Source organism: Triticum dicoccoides, chromosome 1A (assembly GCF_002162155.2).
Source record: "Triticum dicoccoides isolate Atlit2015 ecotype Zavitan chromosome 1A, WEW_v2.0, whole genome shotgun sequence".
In the NCBI taxonomy this organism is placed as follows: domain Eukaryota; kingdom Viridiplantae; phylum Streptophyta; class Magnoliopsida; order Poales; family Poaceae; genus Triticum; species Triticum dicoccoides.
Window position 1 is genome coordinate 409,414,232 of NC_041380.1, and position 14,465 is coordinate 409,428,696.

The 14,465-nt window shown below is 46.8% G+C and overlaps 1 protein-coding gene across 2 annotated transcripts in view; it reads right to left on the reverse strand.

Moving 5' to 3' along the window:
• The window catches only part of LOC119276338, a 7,073-nt gene extending 3,978 nt beyond the window's left edge, over positions 1 to 3,095 (reverse strand). Inside the window, exons 1-4 of one of the 2 annotated variants that reach the window (XM_037557383.1) lie at positions 2,916 to 3,095; positions 1,378 to 1,547; positions 284 to 965; positions 111 to 195 (exon numbers count right to left, since the gene is read on the reverse strand). In XM_037557383.1, coding sequence (XP_037413280.1) covers positions 111 to 195; positions 284 to 965; positions 1,378 to 1,525 — 915 coding nt within the window. In that variant the 5' untranslated portion in view covers positions 1,526 to 1,547; positions 2,916 to 3,095. Of the gene's footprint in view, positions 1 to 110; positions 196 to 283; positions 966 to 1,377; positions 1,548 to 2,776; positions 2,877 to 2,915 lie in introns of those variants that run through there. The other variant, XM_037557392.1, reaches the window with a different exon arrangement.
• Between the last annotated feature and the right edge of the window lie 11,370 nt (positions 3,096 to 14,465).

Genomic DNA, 14,465 nt, shown 5'->3' on the forward strand with positions numbered 1-14,465 from the left:
AATAAAATGAATCCTAATTTCTATTGATCCAAATAGAATAATGATCTAGGGCATGTATAAACAGCAAACACGTCTAAAAAGTTGATTGTGGTAAGATGGATGCAAGTTACCAGGTATTCCATCAGCTTTGTATCCTTCTTGGCACGGACTTCTGCAACATCCCAGCACCCTTTCTCTGCCAGCTTCTTTAGCGAACTGCAAATACAAAAGATCTCATAAAAATTCCAAATAACCCTAAACAAATATCCTTTAATCACTTCCCATTGAGCAACAGGAAAGTCACCTCTCTTTATACAAGTAATTAACATCCGGAAACTCTTCTGCAAGGTCATATTGTTTCACCAGCTCATTGGCGCTCTTTAGCATTTTAACATCTAGATACTTTTGAATTATCAAAATTATCATTTCTTTCCCCATGAAAGCTGCCCACTCCTCTGCTGCCTTGTATTGCTTACCTCCAATCAGTTTTATGAGAAATGACTCATCACAGCATTGGATGGAGAAGCGTGTCATCAGGGCCACAGCAGTCACATATGATTCTGATTTCATAAAGTACTGTACATGCTGTTTAAGATGTTCTCTTGCTGCCGCTAGATCTTCATCACCCAACTCTGAACCACAGAAAGCATGGGCCATATCTTTCAACTCGATATCGAATGTCTCAAGGAGCTTTACCAGTATGCGTTCTTCATGGGGTACAACAGAAGCAAGGATATCGAGAACAAGCCGTGCAGCAAGACACTTTGCATCAATAAAATCCTTCTGTACTGACTCCACGGATTTCAAATGCCTTAGAGAAGATATCAACATATGGCTGAACCCTTCAGCATGACTTTGGCCCAACAAAGGTATAATGTACATGCATTGGACAATGTATGTGAATGGGCCTGGTTGAGGATCATTATTTAATGCCCTTTTAACCTGCTGCTGAAGGATCCTGAACTTTGCAGTTGCTTTGTGGGTTCCTAAATTAAAGCTTACAAAAGGTCAGAGCTATGAAAAGCATAACAAATAACATAAAGGAGAAGATCAAGAATCAAATAGACATGAAAGAACAAGGCAATAGCACATCTGTGATGGAGTAGATAACTACAGAATTCAGCTACTCATAAATACAAAGAGTTTGGAAAGCAAAGGATTCAAGGCCGTGCGCTATATTATGATGGCAAAGTTTAACTCATCCCAATTACAGATTGCACAGGGGCTATACTTTCTAACACAAGTTTTGTTTGTTTTGGAAGGTTCTATTATCATAGTTCACAGAACAAGTTGTGGCAGGGCTTAGAAAAAAACATTTCAACAAATAAATAATGAATACCAAGTTACAGAAGCATCACATTCATGGAAATTTAAGGATAACATAAAGGAAAAGTATACCATAGAAGTAGCAGTCCTTCAAAAGATACATAAAAGTAGCTGCAGAAACATGTGACAGATCAGAAAAAGAGTGTAAGCATATGGAGCGATGTTCATTCTTTTGATTGCTTTCATAGGCTTCCCGCATCCTTGCCTTGAGACGACCCATAGTTCAATGAATCATGCCCAACCTGTCCACCAAAGAAAATTTGCCAACTTAAACAACATAAAGTGAACTATTCCCAAGACCAAAATAGAGCAGACACCATAGGTGTTTAATTTGCACGGCCATGTAACTTGGCCCCTCGAACTTGAGAATGGCACACTTAGGCCTCCACAAATTGTAGAAGTGGGTAAATACAAAATAGAGGACTAAACTTAACTTAGATAGTAACTAATGGCCATGTGGCACTTGGATCCTCCTGTTTAAACTAAATTTTGACCATGCAATTGCTAATTAAGATCAACCGGGAGCTTGTAAAGAACTAAAAAAATCATAAGATGTGCAAAAACTTGTTCAAATCCAAGAATATTAATTCTCCAATGATCTCAAATAATGATCACATGGAGATTTAGACTGACCTAAGGTATCATGTGACTCATACTCATGTACCTCTAATAACCATGATTCTTACATTTGTTTACCCAGTTGTACAGGCTTAACAGAATGTGAAATATTCAAGTCCAGGGGCCCAAGTGACATGCTGGTGCAAGCGTTGGCACATCTTCAGTAAACAAGAAGCGCACAACAGGATACTATTTTAGATCCCCCACCTTAATATCAAAATCACAACAGAATAATATTTAGATCCCCTGCCTTGATATCAAAATCACATCAGAATAATATTTTAGACCCCCTGCCTTAATATCAAAATCAAAACGGAATACTAATTTAGATCCCCTGCCCTAATATCAAAATATGTGAAACAGGACAAAGATCATCTTAAGCAAAACGGAAATATATGAAGATCATGTTATCGGTTTCAGACCTTCCTAGCTCCCAGCAGAAGTTCTTTCTTCCTGCAATCACTACTAGGACAACGATTCCGTCGAGCCCCTAGGACCTAGAATTACCACTACAACAGAAACCATGTTTCCTCTCTGTTCCCAGTCTGTTGGAGTTCTCAACCATCTTCAGGTAAAACCATCAAGCTCTTTCGCTGATTAAATAATGGTAACCGACAAAGGTAAGCACATACGGAATGTGCTGCTGGAAATCCTAAATCAGCACCAACATCGACCACTCAGATGATTTACAAACGAAGCAGGGGGGTTGCGCATTTTGCCCCTGACGCAATCCCCAACCCGAAACTCATTTTTCTTACTGGAGGCACAGAATCAGAATGGACACACAAACACAAAGAGGGAAAAAAAATGCTTCATGGGGATCAGAGCTCGCGTGAACTCAGGGGGTACATACATCCATCAGGAGAGAAAACTAGTAGTAGCCCCCCAAAAAGGGCGAACTCTCGTTTCTGACGCCGCGGAACAGCGTAGGAAGAAGGCATAATCTCGCCCTAGGCAGAAGGAGAAGCCGAAGCAAGGAAAAAATGCGATACCTGTGCAGGTTCCGGTCTCCGCGCTCTGTTTTGGGGATCGGAAGGTTCCTTCCTGGTACCGTGGGATTCTAGGGTTTGGTTTGTGGCTTCGGAAGGGCGAGGGGGGCCGAACAAAGGGGAGGAACGCCAACGCCAGCACGGGAGCGGCACAACGCCTCAGCTCTCTCTGACTTGACCTCAGGTTTCCGTTTTCGGCCGTTTGTGCAGGGCCGCTCGTGTTCCTCCGACTTTTCCATCTATTTTTTAATTATATAATATTGGCAGGAGAGGTACCAAATCCATTCTACTAGAAAGATATATTAGGGCATCTCCAGCGGCCCCCTCAAACCTCGGAGCTGAGCTGTTCAGGCGTATTTTGCCATTCAACTCTGACCGTATCGGTCCACCGACACGTCTGTTTGTTCGTTTTCTCACAAACCAAAAACAGAAGGGACCTTTCACAGGAGTCCGGACCGCCCCATGTAGGACTCCGACAACCCCGACTCACTCAAATCCCCCTCCCGGCACTTTTCTTCCACTCTACCCTTGCCCCCTTGTTTTCATCCATATCTTCCTCGTCTGACGTTGCCGTTGTACCTCTTCGATCGTCGTGATACCTCTCCTTCCCCAACCCCCACACATGCGCCTACCCCCCTTGGACTATGTCGCCGTCCACCCAATATCCTTTCGCCAGGTTCCCTCCGCCCCCTCCCGGCATTGTCCATGGCGGACACCACGCCCGGCAGGCAGCAGATGTTCGGTCAAATGCCATTGAGCTTTTTGGTTGAACTTCTTGTTTTTTTATATAGTAAGCATGATGGCGGGTACTCGGTGATCGGGGATGAGTTGATGTGCGATGTGTGGTTAGTCGTATCTGCGAAATTTGTAGGCATGTAGAAGGGCTTAGCCTTTTGGCAAAACATGCAATGCATCCTTTCATGAACGAAAGAACTTCGCGTCCTACGAGATGCATGTCATCCATGAATGCAATGCGAAGTCGCACCCTATTCTTAGGGCCCTCTCGGTGTGACGATATCCATCATCATCTGCCCAAACACAGGTGACCACATCACGGGGATGCCGGAACACGATAACGAGAAAGAAGGACAAAACCGATGATGAGGATTTCGGTATAGTGAGCATGGTGCTGAGTCGGGAAGGATACCGATGCATCCCGGGTTCTGCAAAGTATCGTGAAGCAAAGGGAACATCACATGATAACCAAAGGTTCACCCAATTATCATTCGTGTGCTCATAGGGATAGATATAGACATCCACGGTTTCGCTATCGGTCATTTAACGAACATTTTCGTTCATGTATATGAGTTGCCGAACCCGCAGGATCACAAGATTAAGGCAATCACGGTCTGTTGAGTGTTAGTAGGACGGGAGTGATGAGAACATATTTGTGAAATTATTTCATTAACATTCGAATAGTTCCGAGAGGATCCGAAAGCGTTTCGGGGTAACCGAAAGTGTCGGGGATATACCCCGCGGTGTAAACCGGCCGAAAGTTAACCCGGCCGGACTTGGCGATTTATCTGAAGACCCCGCTGACACTTGGCGAGTTACTAGCGACCCGCCCTGACCTGGCGGTTTACAAGGAACCCACCTGGTCATTATGACTCACTGATGATCCGGCATGCGGGATCGACGGATGACAAGGCCCAAAGCCCAGAAGGCCGTTTCACGGTGGGCCGGTTTAAGAGGAAAGTGTGACGCCCCCGATTCAATCGTACACTAATCATGCACGCAAATGTGTACGATCAAGATCAGGGTCTCACGGGAAGATATCACAACACAACTCTACAAATAAAATAAGTCATACAAGCATCATAATACAAGCCAGGGGCCTCGAGGGCTCGAATACAAGTGCTCGATCATAGACGAGTCAGCGGAAGCAACAATATCTGAGTACAGACATAAGTTAAACAAGTTGCCTTAAGAAGGCCAGCACAAACTGGGATACAGATCGAAAGAGGCGCAGGCCTCCTGCCTGGGATCCTCCTAACTACTCCAGGTCGTCGTCAGCGGGCAGCACGTAGTAGTAGGCACCTCCGGTGTAGTAGGGGTCGTCGTCGACGGTGGCGTCTGGCTCCTGGACTCCAGCATCTGGTTGCGACAACCAGAAAGAAGGAAAGGGAAAAAAAGGGGGAGAAAGCAACCGTGAGTACTCATCCAAAGTACTCGCAAGCAAGGAACTACACTACATATGCATGGGTATATGTGTAAGGAGGCCATATCAGTGGACTGAACTGCAGAATGCCAGAATAAGAGGGGGATAGCTAATCATGTCGAAGACTACGCTTCTCGCAGCCACCGTCTTGCATCAAGTAGAAGAGGGTAGATTGAAGTCCTCCAAGTAGAATCTCCAAGTAGCATCTCATAGCATAATCCTACCCGGCGATCCCCTCCTCATATCCCTGAGGTAGAGCGACCACCGGTTGTATCTGGCACTTGGAAGGGTGTGTTTTATTAAGTATCCGGTTCTAGTTGTCATAAGGTCAAGGTACAACTCCAAGTCGTCCTGTTACCGAAGATCACGGCTATTCGAATAGATTAACTTCCCTGCAGGGGTGCACCACATAACCCAACACGCTCGATCCCATTTGGCCGGACACACTTTCCTGGGTCATGCCCGGCCTCGGAAGATCAACACGTCGCAGCCCCACCTAGGCAAAACAGAGAGGCCAGCACGCCGGTCTAAACCTAAGCGCACAGGGGTCTGGGCCCATCGCCCTGAGCACACCTGCACGTTGCGTGGGCGGCCGAAAGCAGACCTAGCCTAGTGGCGTTCCAGTCCAATTCGGCGCGCGCCGCTCCGTCGCTGACGTCTGAAGTGCTTCGGCTGATACCACGACGTCGGGATACCCATAACTACTCCCACGTAGATGGTTAGTGCGTATAGGCTCGTAGCCGACTCAGATCAAATACCAAGATCTCGTTAAGCGTGTTAAGTATCCGTGAACGCCGAACAGGGCCAGGCCCACCTGTCTCCTAGGTGGTCTCAACCTGCCCTGTCGCTCCGCCACAAAGTAACAGTCGAGGGCCGTCGGGAACCCAGGCCCACCTCTACCGGGATGGAGCCACCTGCCCCTTCAGCCCCCAACTCCGAACAGTATCACAGGTAATGTAACAGTGTAAAGTATATAATATATGCCCGTGATCACCTCCCGAAGTGATCACAGCCCAGTAGTATAGCATGGCAGACGGACAAGAGTGTAGGGTCACTGATGGAACACTAGCATCCTATACTAAGCATTTAGGATTGCGGGTAAGGTATCAATGACTGTAGCAGCAATGACAGGCTATGCATCAGAATAGGATTAACGGAAAGCAGTAACATGCTACACTACTCTAATGCAAGCAGTATAAAGAAGAGTAGGCGATATCTGGTGATCAAAGGGGGGGCTTGCCTGGTTGCTCTGGCAAGAGAGAGGGGTCGTCAACTCCGTAGTCGAACTAGTCAGCAGCAGCGTCGGTCTCGTAGTCTACCGGAAAGGAGTAACGGAGGGGGAACACAATAAATAACAGAGCAATCAAATGTAACACAAAGCAAGACGCGGCAATACGTTGTGCTAGGGGTGTCCTAACGTAGGGATAGGCGATACCGGTGAAGGGGGAAACATCCGGGAAAGTATCCCCAGTGTTTCGCGTTTTCGGGCAGAGGAGCCGGAGGGGGAAAGTTGCGAGTTCGATAGGTTAGGGGGGTGTGGCGGACGAACGGACCGCGTATCCGGATTCGTCTCGTCGTTCTGAGCAACTTTCATGTTGAAAATATTTTAATCCGAGTTACGGATTAAAAGATATGATTTTTTTAAAGATTTTATTAATTTCTGGAATTTAATTAATTATTTAATTAATTCGAAAAAAATGTATTTATGACGTCAGCATGATGTCATGCTGACGTCAGCAGTCAACAGGGGTTGACTGAGTCAACCCTGACATGTGGGTCCAGGAGGGACCCACCTGTCATCCTCTAATTAGGTTAATTAGGGTTTAGGTTAATCTAATTACAGTTTAATTAACTTAATTAATTTCTTAATTAATTAACTAATTAATTAATTATTATTATTTTATTTATTTATTATTATTTTTTTAATTCCTTTTTTTTTAACAAAACGTTCTGGGGCTGGGGCCCCCATGTCAGTGGGATAGGGGCGGCCCAGTCAGTAGTTGACCCAGTCAACAGGTCAACAGGGGGCCCTGGGCCCACCAGTCAGCGGCCCAGGTGGTGGGACCCGCAGTGCCAGGTCAGCAGGGCCGGCCCTCGCCGCCGGCGACCAAAAGCACGGCGCAGACCCGCCGGAGTTCGCCGGAAATTGCGCACAGGGCACGGATCCGCGCACGCCTGGGCTCGTTCGAACGAGCGCGCAGAGGCGCATCTAGTGGGGGCGGTGGCGTGGCCGGAGGAGGGCTGCAGCGTCACCGGTGACGAGCGGGGAGGCGCAGGTGAGGGGCGCAGCCGGCGCGAGCGGTGCCCGGGGCGAGGCCGTGGCCGGAGCGGTGCGCTGCCCGCGGTGAAGCGGCGATCAGGGGCCGTGGCAGGGGAGCCTAGTGGCGTGGAGCGTGCGACGGATGAGGCCACTGAGGGCGGGCGGCGCGAGCTACGGCGCGGGCGTGCGAGTGCGACGAGCGGCCGGAGTGGGCGGGCACGGCGTCGGCCGCGCGGACGAGGCCGTGGCGCACGGGGCAGAGGGAGGAGGAGGGCACGGCCCTCACCAGCGTTGGAGAGCAGAGGGGTCGGCGAGGCTCGTTGGAGCCGTCGAGGTGGAGGCGAGGCAGCGACGGTGGAGCGGCGCCGGGCGACGAGGTCCTCGGGCAGCAGCGCGTGGCGGCGCTGGGAGCGGCGCGCCGTCCAGATCGAGTCGAGCGAGGAGTCGAGGAAGGGGCTGCGGGGACGAGGCAGGGCGGCGGGGTCTGGCGACGGCGTGGAAGAAGACCAGTGAGGGAGGTCCGGTGAGGCGAGCTCCGGGCGCGGGGCGGCGTCGGGCGACCTCCTCCTCTCGATCCCGATCCAATCGGGGGAAGAGGGAGGGGGAGATATTTTCGGGGGGAGTGGTGTCGGTGGCGGAGTGGGTCTCACCGGGTGGGGGAATAAGGAGAGGGAGTGGGCCGGCCTGTAGGTTGGGCCGGGTGGGCCGGTCGGGCGGCCTGGTGGGTTGGCCCAGTTGGGGCCATGGCCCCAGGGGGGTTTGTTTTCTTTTTTTTTTCATTTGTTTGTTTTCTGTTTTCTTTTATTATTCCTTTTCTATTTTCTGTTTTATTTTAGTTCCTCTTTTATCTTAGTTTTATAACTATAAAAGTAGCCCCTAATTTAGTGTTAGTAATTAGCTACTACCACATAAGTTTGGGCAACAAAATAAATTAGTTTAATATTTTATCTATTGTAAAAGGCATTCAACTAATTGTCTTTGCTACTATTTAAAACATTTTAGATTATTTTACACTTTTATAAAAGTGTGGTTTCTCCACCATACTTACTTATGCATTATTTGGCTCACTCCGAACATTTTAGTTTCAATATTTGAAATCTTTTAGTGTTTGCTTGATTTTGAATTTGAACGCGAATCGGTTTCGAACTAACGCGAGATTAGCAACTATAATCGAGGTGACGTGGCATCACTAGCAGAGGATCACTGTAGCTTAATTACCCGGGCGTCACAATTCTCCTCCACTACAAGAAATCTCGTCCCGAGATTTAAGCGGTGGAGTAAGGGGGGGAAAGGTGTTGGTAGCGAAAAACTTAACGAGTCTTCTCGGTCTTGGCTTCCCTTTCGAAGAGGTTGATCCCTTTCGTTGATGTCTTCATTTCACTGCTTCAAGTCACCATGATCAATTTGTCATCCTTTCTTCGGGATCTCCATCGTACTTACGAATAGGTAAGGGGCAGCTCTACAACGATAGGATGTTACAAGGGAAAATCTTCTGGGGGTTTCCCAAGTATGAACATATGAGTATCTCTCGAGTTGAACAAATGAAACACATCGAGAGCAAAGTAAGACGGTGCAATAAGAAGTTTCAAGCGGATAGGCAATCGTTCATTGCCTGAAACAGAGTGTGAATGGGGTTCAGAGCAACGGGAATAAGTATTGTGTCCGATACCAGAATTGATCACTAGGAAGGTGGCTCGCAAATTACATACGAAGTCAAGCTATAGGAATAACTTTGGCAACAGGGTGTATAGGAGAGTCAGGTTTCGATCCTGCGAAACTGTGGGTTATGGGCCCACCATGTGGTTCTTTTTTTAATAGGAGCAGTGACATCTTGCACGGTCATGATAGCAAGGCATGTCAGGGAGTACCATGTCAGCTATGTCGGCAACAACGTTGGTACCAAGGGCGAGGGACGAAGAGAACCATTTTCCTGCTCGTTGAAACGAGGCGGACCAATAGGCAAGGTTCCCGTCCATCGGTGGTTACCGGAATGTCATCAACAATAGTAACAAGGTCTTACTGACAGAGTTGTACATCGAGGTGTTTGCACAAGCAGTGGATTATTACTGCTTATATCATATAGATCATAGAAAAGGTTTAAACAAACCAATGGAAGGAAAATATGATCATCAGATTAAACAGAACAATGGAAAGGAAAATATGTTTAAACACATATTTCAAGGGTATATCCTTCCCAAGGACAAGCAGAGCATGATATCCATGTCAGGATATAATGTAGAAAACTCTTTAGGTAGGGGAGAGAATTTTCATGACATTGCCCATACAACGGTGTTTGGGTAATTGAGCAAGAAACATTTAGCATTGGGCTTCAAATGGTCTTGTTGAAAATCGGAGTACCATAGACATGCTTCGAGATAGCATTGACATGGTCATCAGGTGAAGATCAGACTTTGGAAACACGAAGGATCCATCAGGAATAACTTGTAGAATAAGTCTTACAATTTCCTCATGGATGAATGGATAACCTTGCTGAAAAGGAATCTATAATGATAGGTCCTCCAGCCGGGGGGGGGGGGGTGCTAGGCATGACATCATGTTACCGGGTCATCAAAGGATCAACATCATAACTCTTGGAAAGTTGTCCCAACCATCATATCTGACCGAGATTCATATCCAATTGGTGTCATGAAACCTCAGACTCAGGGGGTCCGAGAGGAAAAAGGTGCAGCACAAATCGTCGAAATGACATTGCAAGATCCTCGAGAAATGAACTATGGGAGCGGGTTTCTAAAGCAATAGTTCATCATTAAACCAAGGAGAGGACAAGGAGGTGTCTGGTGAACTCAACGGCAATTCACCGAGATTCCCAAAAGATGGATTTCCACAATTAAGTGAACAAGGAGATAACATTTGTCAGATCAAATGATATAAGGAAGTATGCTCGAGGTAAACATACACAATTAACATTGGTCGAAAGGTGCGGCCGAAATATGAGTTGGGTTGCACGACCAATGTCAGAATGGTGATTCAATTAGTGAAGGACTTAGAATGAACTATTGCCCATTCACTTCAAAGCAATAGGGTTGTTAGAATTTTAGAATTCACACGTCATAGCTCCATTGTCGGTATTCCGGTTGAAAACAATACGGGGACCAAGGAATGAACGAAGATGGCAAGAAGTATTAAGATATCAAGAATTATTAAGAGGTGGTGAAATTCTCACCACATTCTTGACAAAAAGTGATGGTAATACTTCCGAGGTAAGGAAGATCAACTGCTGGGTAGCAGTGATCTCAAGGTTTACACAAAACGTGAACAAGTTGTGTTGAACGGAAGGCAATAAAGTGGTCGATGAGAACAGGAATCATCGAGGGGCAAGGATGGTATTACCCATCATGAATTCAATTGATATCCTGGATGAGCTCAGAATGTTGATGATCACGACACCTTTTGTCGCGAGAGTTCATGAAGATGTAATCGATCGGCGACGATATCAAGTCAAAGTAATGATGAAGTGAAAGGTTACTGGAACCAAGGTTACGACACAACTCAAAACCAAGCTTGTTGTTCAAGGCGAAATGGTATGACGATGAGGATCGACGTAAGGTTAGTTCATCGTCGAAAATTGTGCTCCGAGAAGAAGGACCGGGTAGCACAGTTAAAATCATCACGACAATGATATAGCCAAACAGGCTAGGAATGGCGTGATCGGGTACAAACTCGTACTTATAGAAGCTTACTGAAGAGTTGTTGAACCGTAGTGCGGACTCGGTTCCGTTATCGGTGTCTTTGAGTGTTTATTAACTCAGAGCCACGTGAAAAATTGGAATCAGTGGAAAGGTAGCACTTGATGAAGAACACATAAGGAGTTATGCAGTTCCATGATAATCTCGGGATACCAGGGGGGTAATACTCGACACAAGATCAAAGTAAAGGTTGGACTGGTGTATTGATCCATAGGAGACAATTGTTTTAACTTGTCCGAGAAATGAGATCAAAGAAGAACAATCATGGTCGGAACCACGGTTGCAAGGGATCAATTCACAGATACCATATGTTAGTTATCAAGGAAATAGTTATTGTTACAAGAAGCTTCCATGATAGGATATACATCGCGTCCATGGGCATGAACATAAAGTTCAAGGTCGACTCCCACTTCTCCAATGCATACCCTTTCATTCACTTCTCGCTTTCAATGAAGTTATAGCGTTGAAATTTTATCTGGCAAAATACCAGAAGAGTACGACTCGTGAAAACTTTCGAGTTCACACATATTAAGGAAGGCATAGGTTCAACCCATCAGGGCATCTTAGAATCCTATACCAAAATCTTTTAGAAGTAATTAACTCAAGCTCGAAGGCAGAGCATGGTTGATAAAGCAGACGATACAATTTACCAAAGGCATTATGTATCCGAGAAAAGGCTCACAAGTTTATTGAATATGAAGGCGTTGTCAGATAAAATCCAACAAAGGATCTGGTGGTCCACAAGGGATCTGACGTGAGCATCGGTACTCAACTAGAGGAAGCAGATTATAGAAACAACTGACTAACTCAATTGTCAAATGCAAAGGAATTATGATTTCCAAATCAAGGGATCAGAAGCAATGCTCTGATTAGGGGTGGATAAGTTGAATAGCCGTAGGGTACAATCAAAGACAATTGGATTGGCCGAGAACCAATTCCAGTAAAAAGAATGGCAGCTCAGCCGGAAAAGTAATTTATAAGGATCAATGATGATTGCGTGTAATCGCAAACATATTGAGTCAACAGACTCAAAATGGTAATGACAAGGAATGTCAATATGACTACGAGACTTATGGGATTATCCATAATGCAAGCAAGCAAGAACTTCAAGAGCCAAAGGCCCCAAAGGATTTTCGGAAGACCGAATATTATTTCGAAGACTTTTGTGAAACACATGAACAACTGGGGATGAGCGGATACTCGACAAGTGCGAGGATTTATTCGAAGGGGTATTCATGTGGCAAAGAACTGCTAGGCAGTAGGCACAAAGTATTCTCGGAACAATAGAGAAAACTTCGGGGTATCTTGTAATAACAAGATCAATGGGGGATGATCGTAAGAATGGCAAGTGTAAGTAGTTATACATACGGATTTATCGGTGGTCAGGAATAGCCAAGTGATGGGCACAAGTCTCGAGAGAACATCAGAGAGTATCTTCGGAATCTTCTGATGTAGCAGGCGATCCTCTGCAATAAGGGGCTCTTCGGGTGGATGCGATCACGAGATCCTAATCTTAGAGTTAGCAAATTCATTTAACCTGAATAGTAGAGAGATCAGAGTCCCAGAGTATAGACGAGGAATAAAAGATCCTAATACCACCCGATGGCGACGTGGGCCCGTAAGGCACACAGCCAAGTTAGTAAAAGTTTTTGCAATGTCTAGACTCGACTTCGGCCAAGGAGTGTGGAAGGGGGATTCCTACAGGCAGTCGGCTCTGATACCAACTTGTGACGCCCCCGATTCAATCGTACACTAATCATGCACGCAAATGTGTACGATCAAGATCAGGGTCTCACGGGAAGATATCACAACACAACTCTACAAATAAAATAAGTCATACAAGCATCATAATACAAGCCAGGGGCCTCGAGGGCTTGAATACAAGTGCTCGATCATAGACGAGTCAGCGGAAGCAACAATATCTGAGTACAGACATAAGTTAAACAAGTTGCCTTAAGAAGGCCAGCACAAACTGGGATACAGATCGAAAGAGGCGCAGGCCTCCTGCCTGGGATCCTCCTAACTACTCCAGGTCGTCGTCAGCGGGCAGCACGTAGTAGTAGGCACCTCCGGTGTAGTAGGGGTCGTCGTCGACGGTGGCGTCTGGCTCCTGGACTCCAGCATCTGGTTGCGACAACCAGAAAGAAGGAAAGGGAAAAAAAGGGGGAGAAAGCAACCGTGAGTACTCATCCAAAGTACTCGCAAGCAAGGAACTACACTACATATGCATGGGTATATGTGTAAGGAGGCCATATCAGTGGACTGAACTGCAGAATGCCAGAATAAGAGGGGGATAGCTAATCCTGTCGAAGACTACGCTTCTCGCAGCCACCGTCTTGCATCAAGTAGAAGAGGGTAGATTGAAGTCCTCCAAGTAGAATCTCCAAGTAGCATCTCATAGCATAATCCTACCCGGCGATCCCCTCCTCATATCCCTGAGGTAGAGCGACCACCGGTTGTATCTGGCACTTGGAAGGGTGTGTTTTATTAAGTATCCGGTTCTAGTTGTCATAAGGTCAAGGTACAACTCCAAGTCGTCCTGTTACCGAAGATCACGGCTATTCGAATAGATTAACTTCCCTGCAGGGGTGCACCACATAACCCAACACGCTCGATCCCATTTGGCCGGACACACTTTCCTGGGTCATGCCCGGCCTCGGAAGATCAACACGTCGCAGCCCCACCTAGGCAAAACAGAGAGGCCAGCACGCCGGTCTAAACCTAAGCGCACAGGGGTCTGGGCCCATCTCCCATAGCACACCTGCATGTTGCGTACGCGGCCGAAAGCAGAACTAGCCCCCTTAATACAAGAGCAGGCTTACGTTCCAATCCGGCGCGCGCCGCTCCGTCGCTGACGTCTGAAGTGCTTCGGCTGATACCACGACGTTGGGATACCCATAACTACTCCCACGTAGATGGTTAGTGCGTATAGGCTCGTAGCCAGACTCAGATCAAATACCAAGATCTCGTTAAGCGTGTTAAGTATCCGCGAACGCCGAACAGGACCAGGCCCACCTGTCTCCTAGGTGGTCTCAACCTGCCCTGCCGCTCCGCCACAAAGATCCACACAGAGGGCCGTCGGGACAAAGGTCCTTTCAGCCCCCAATCCGTGAATCACTCGCGGGTACTCTTCGAGCTGACCCGACTTTAGTCACCATCTGTATAGTATGTATGTATGTATAGTATATACCCGTGATCACCTCCCGAGTGATCACGGCCCAATAGTATAGCAAGGCAGACTGACAAGAATGTAGGGCCAATGATGATAAACTAGCATCCTATACTAAGTATTTAGGATTGCAAGTAAGGTATCAACAGATGTAGCAACAATGTCAGGCTATGCATCAGAATAGGATCGACGGAAAGCAGTAACATGCTACACTACTCTAATGCAAGCAGTATAGAGTAGAATAGGCGATATCTGGTGA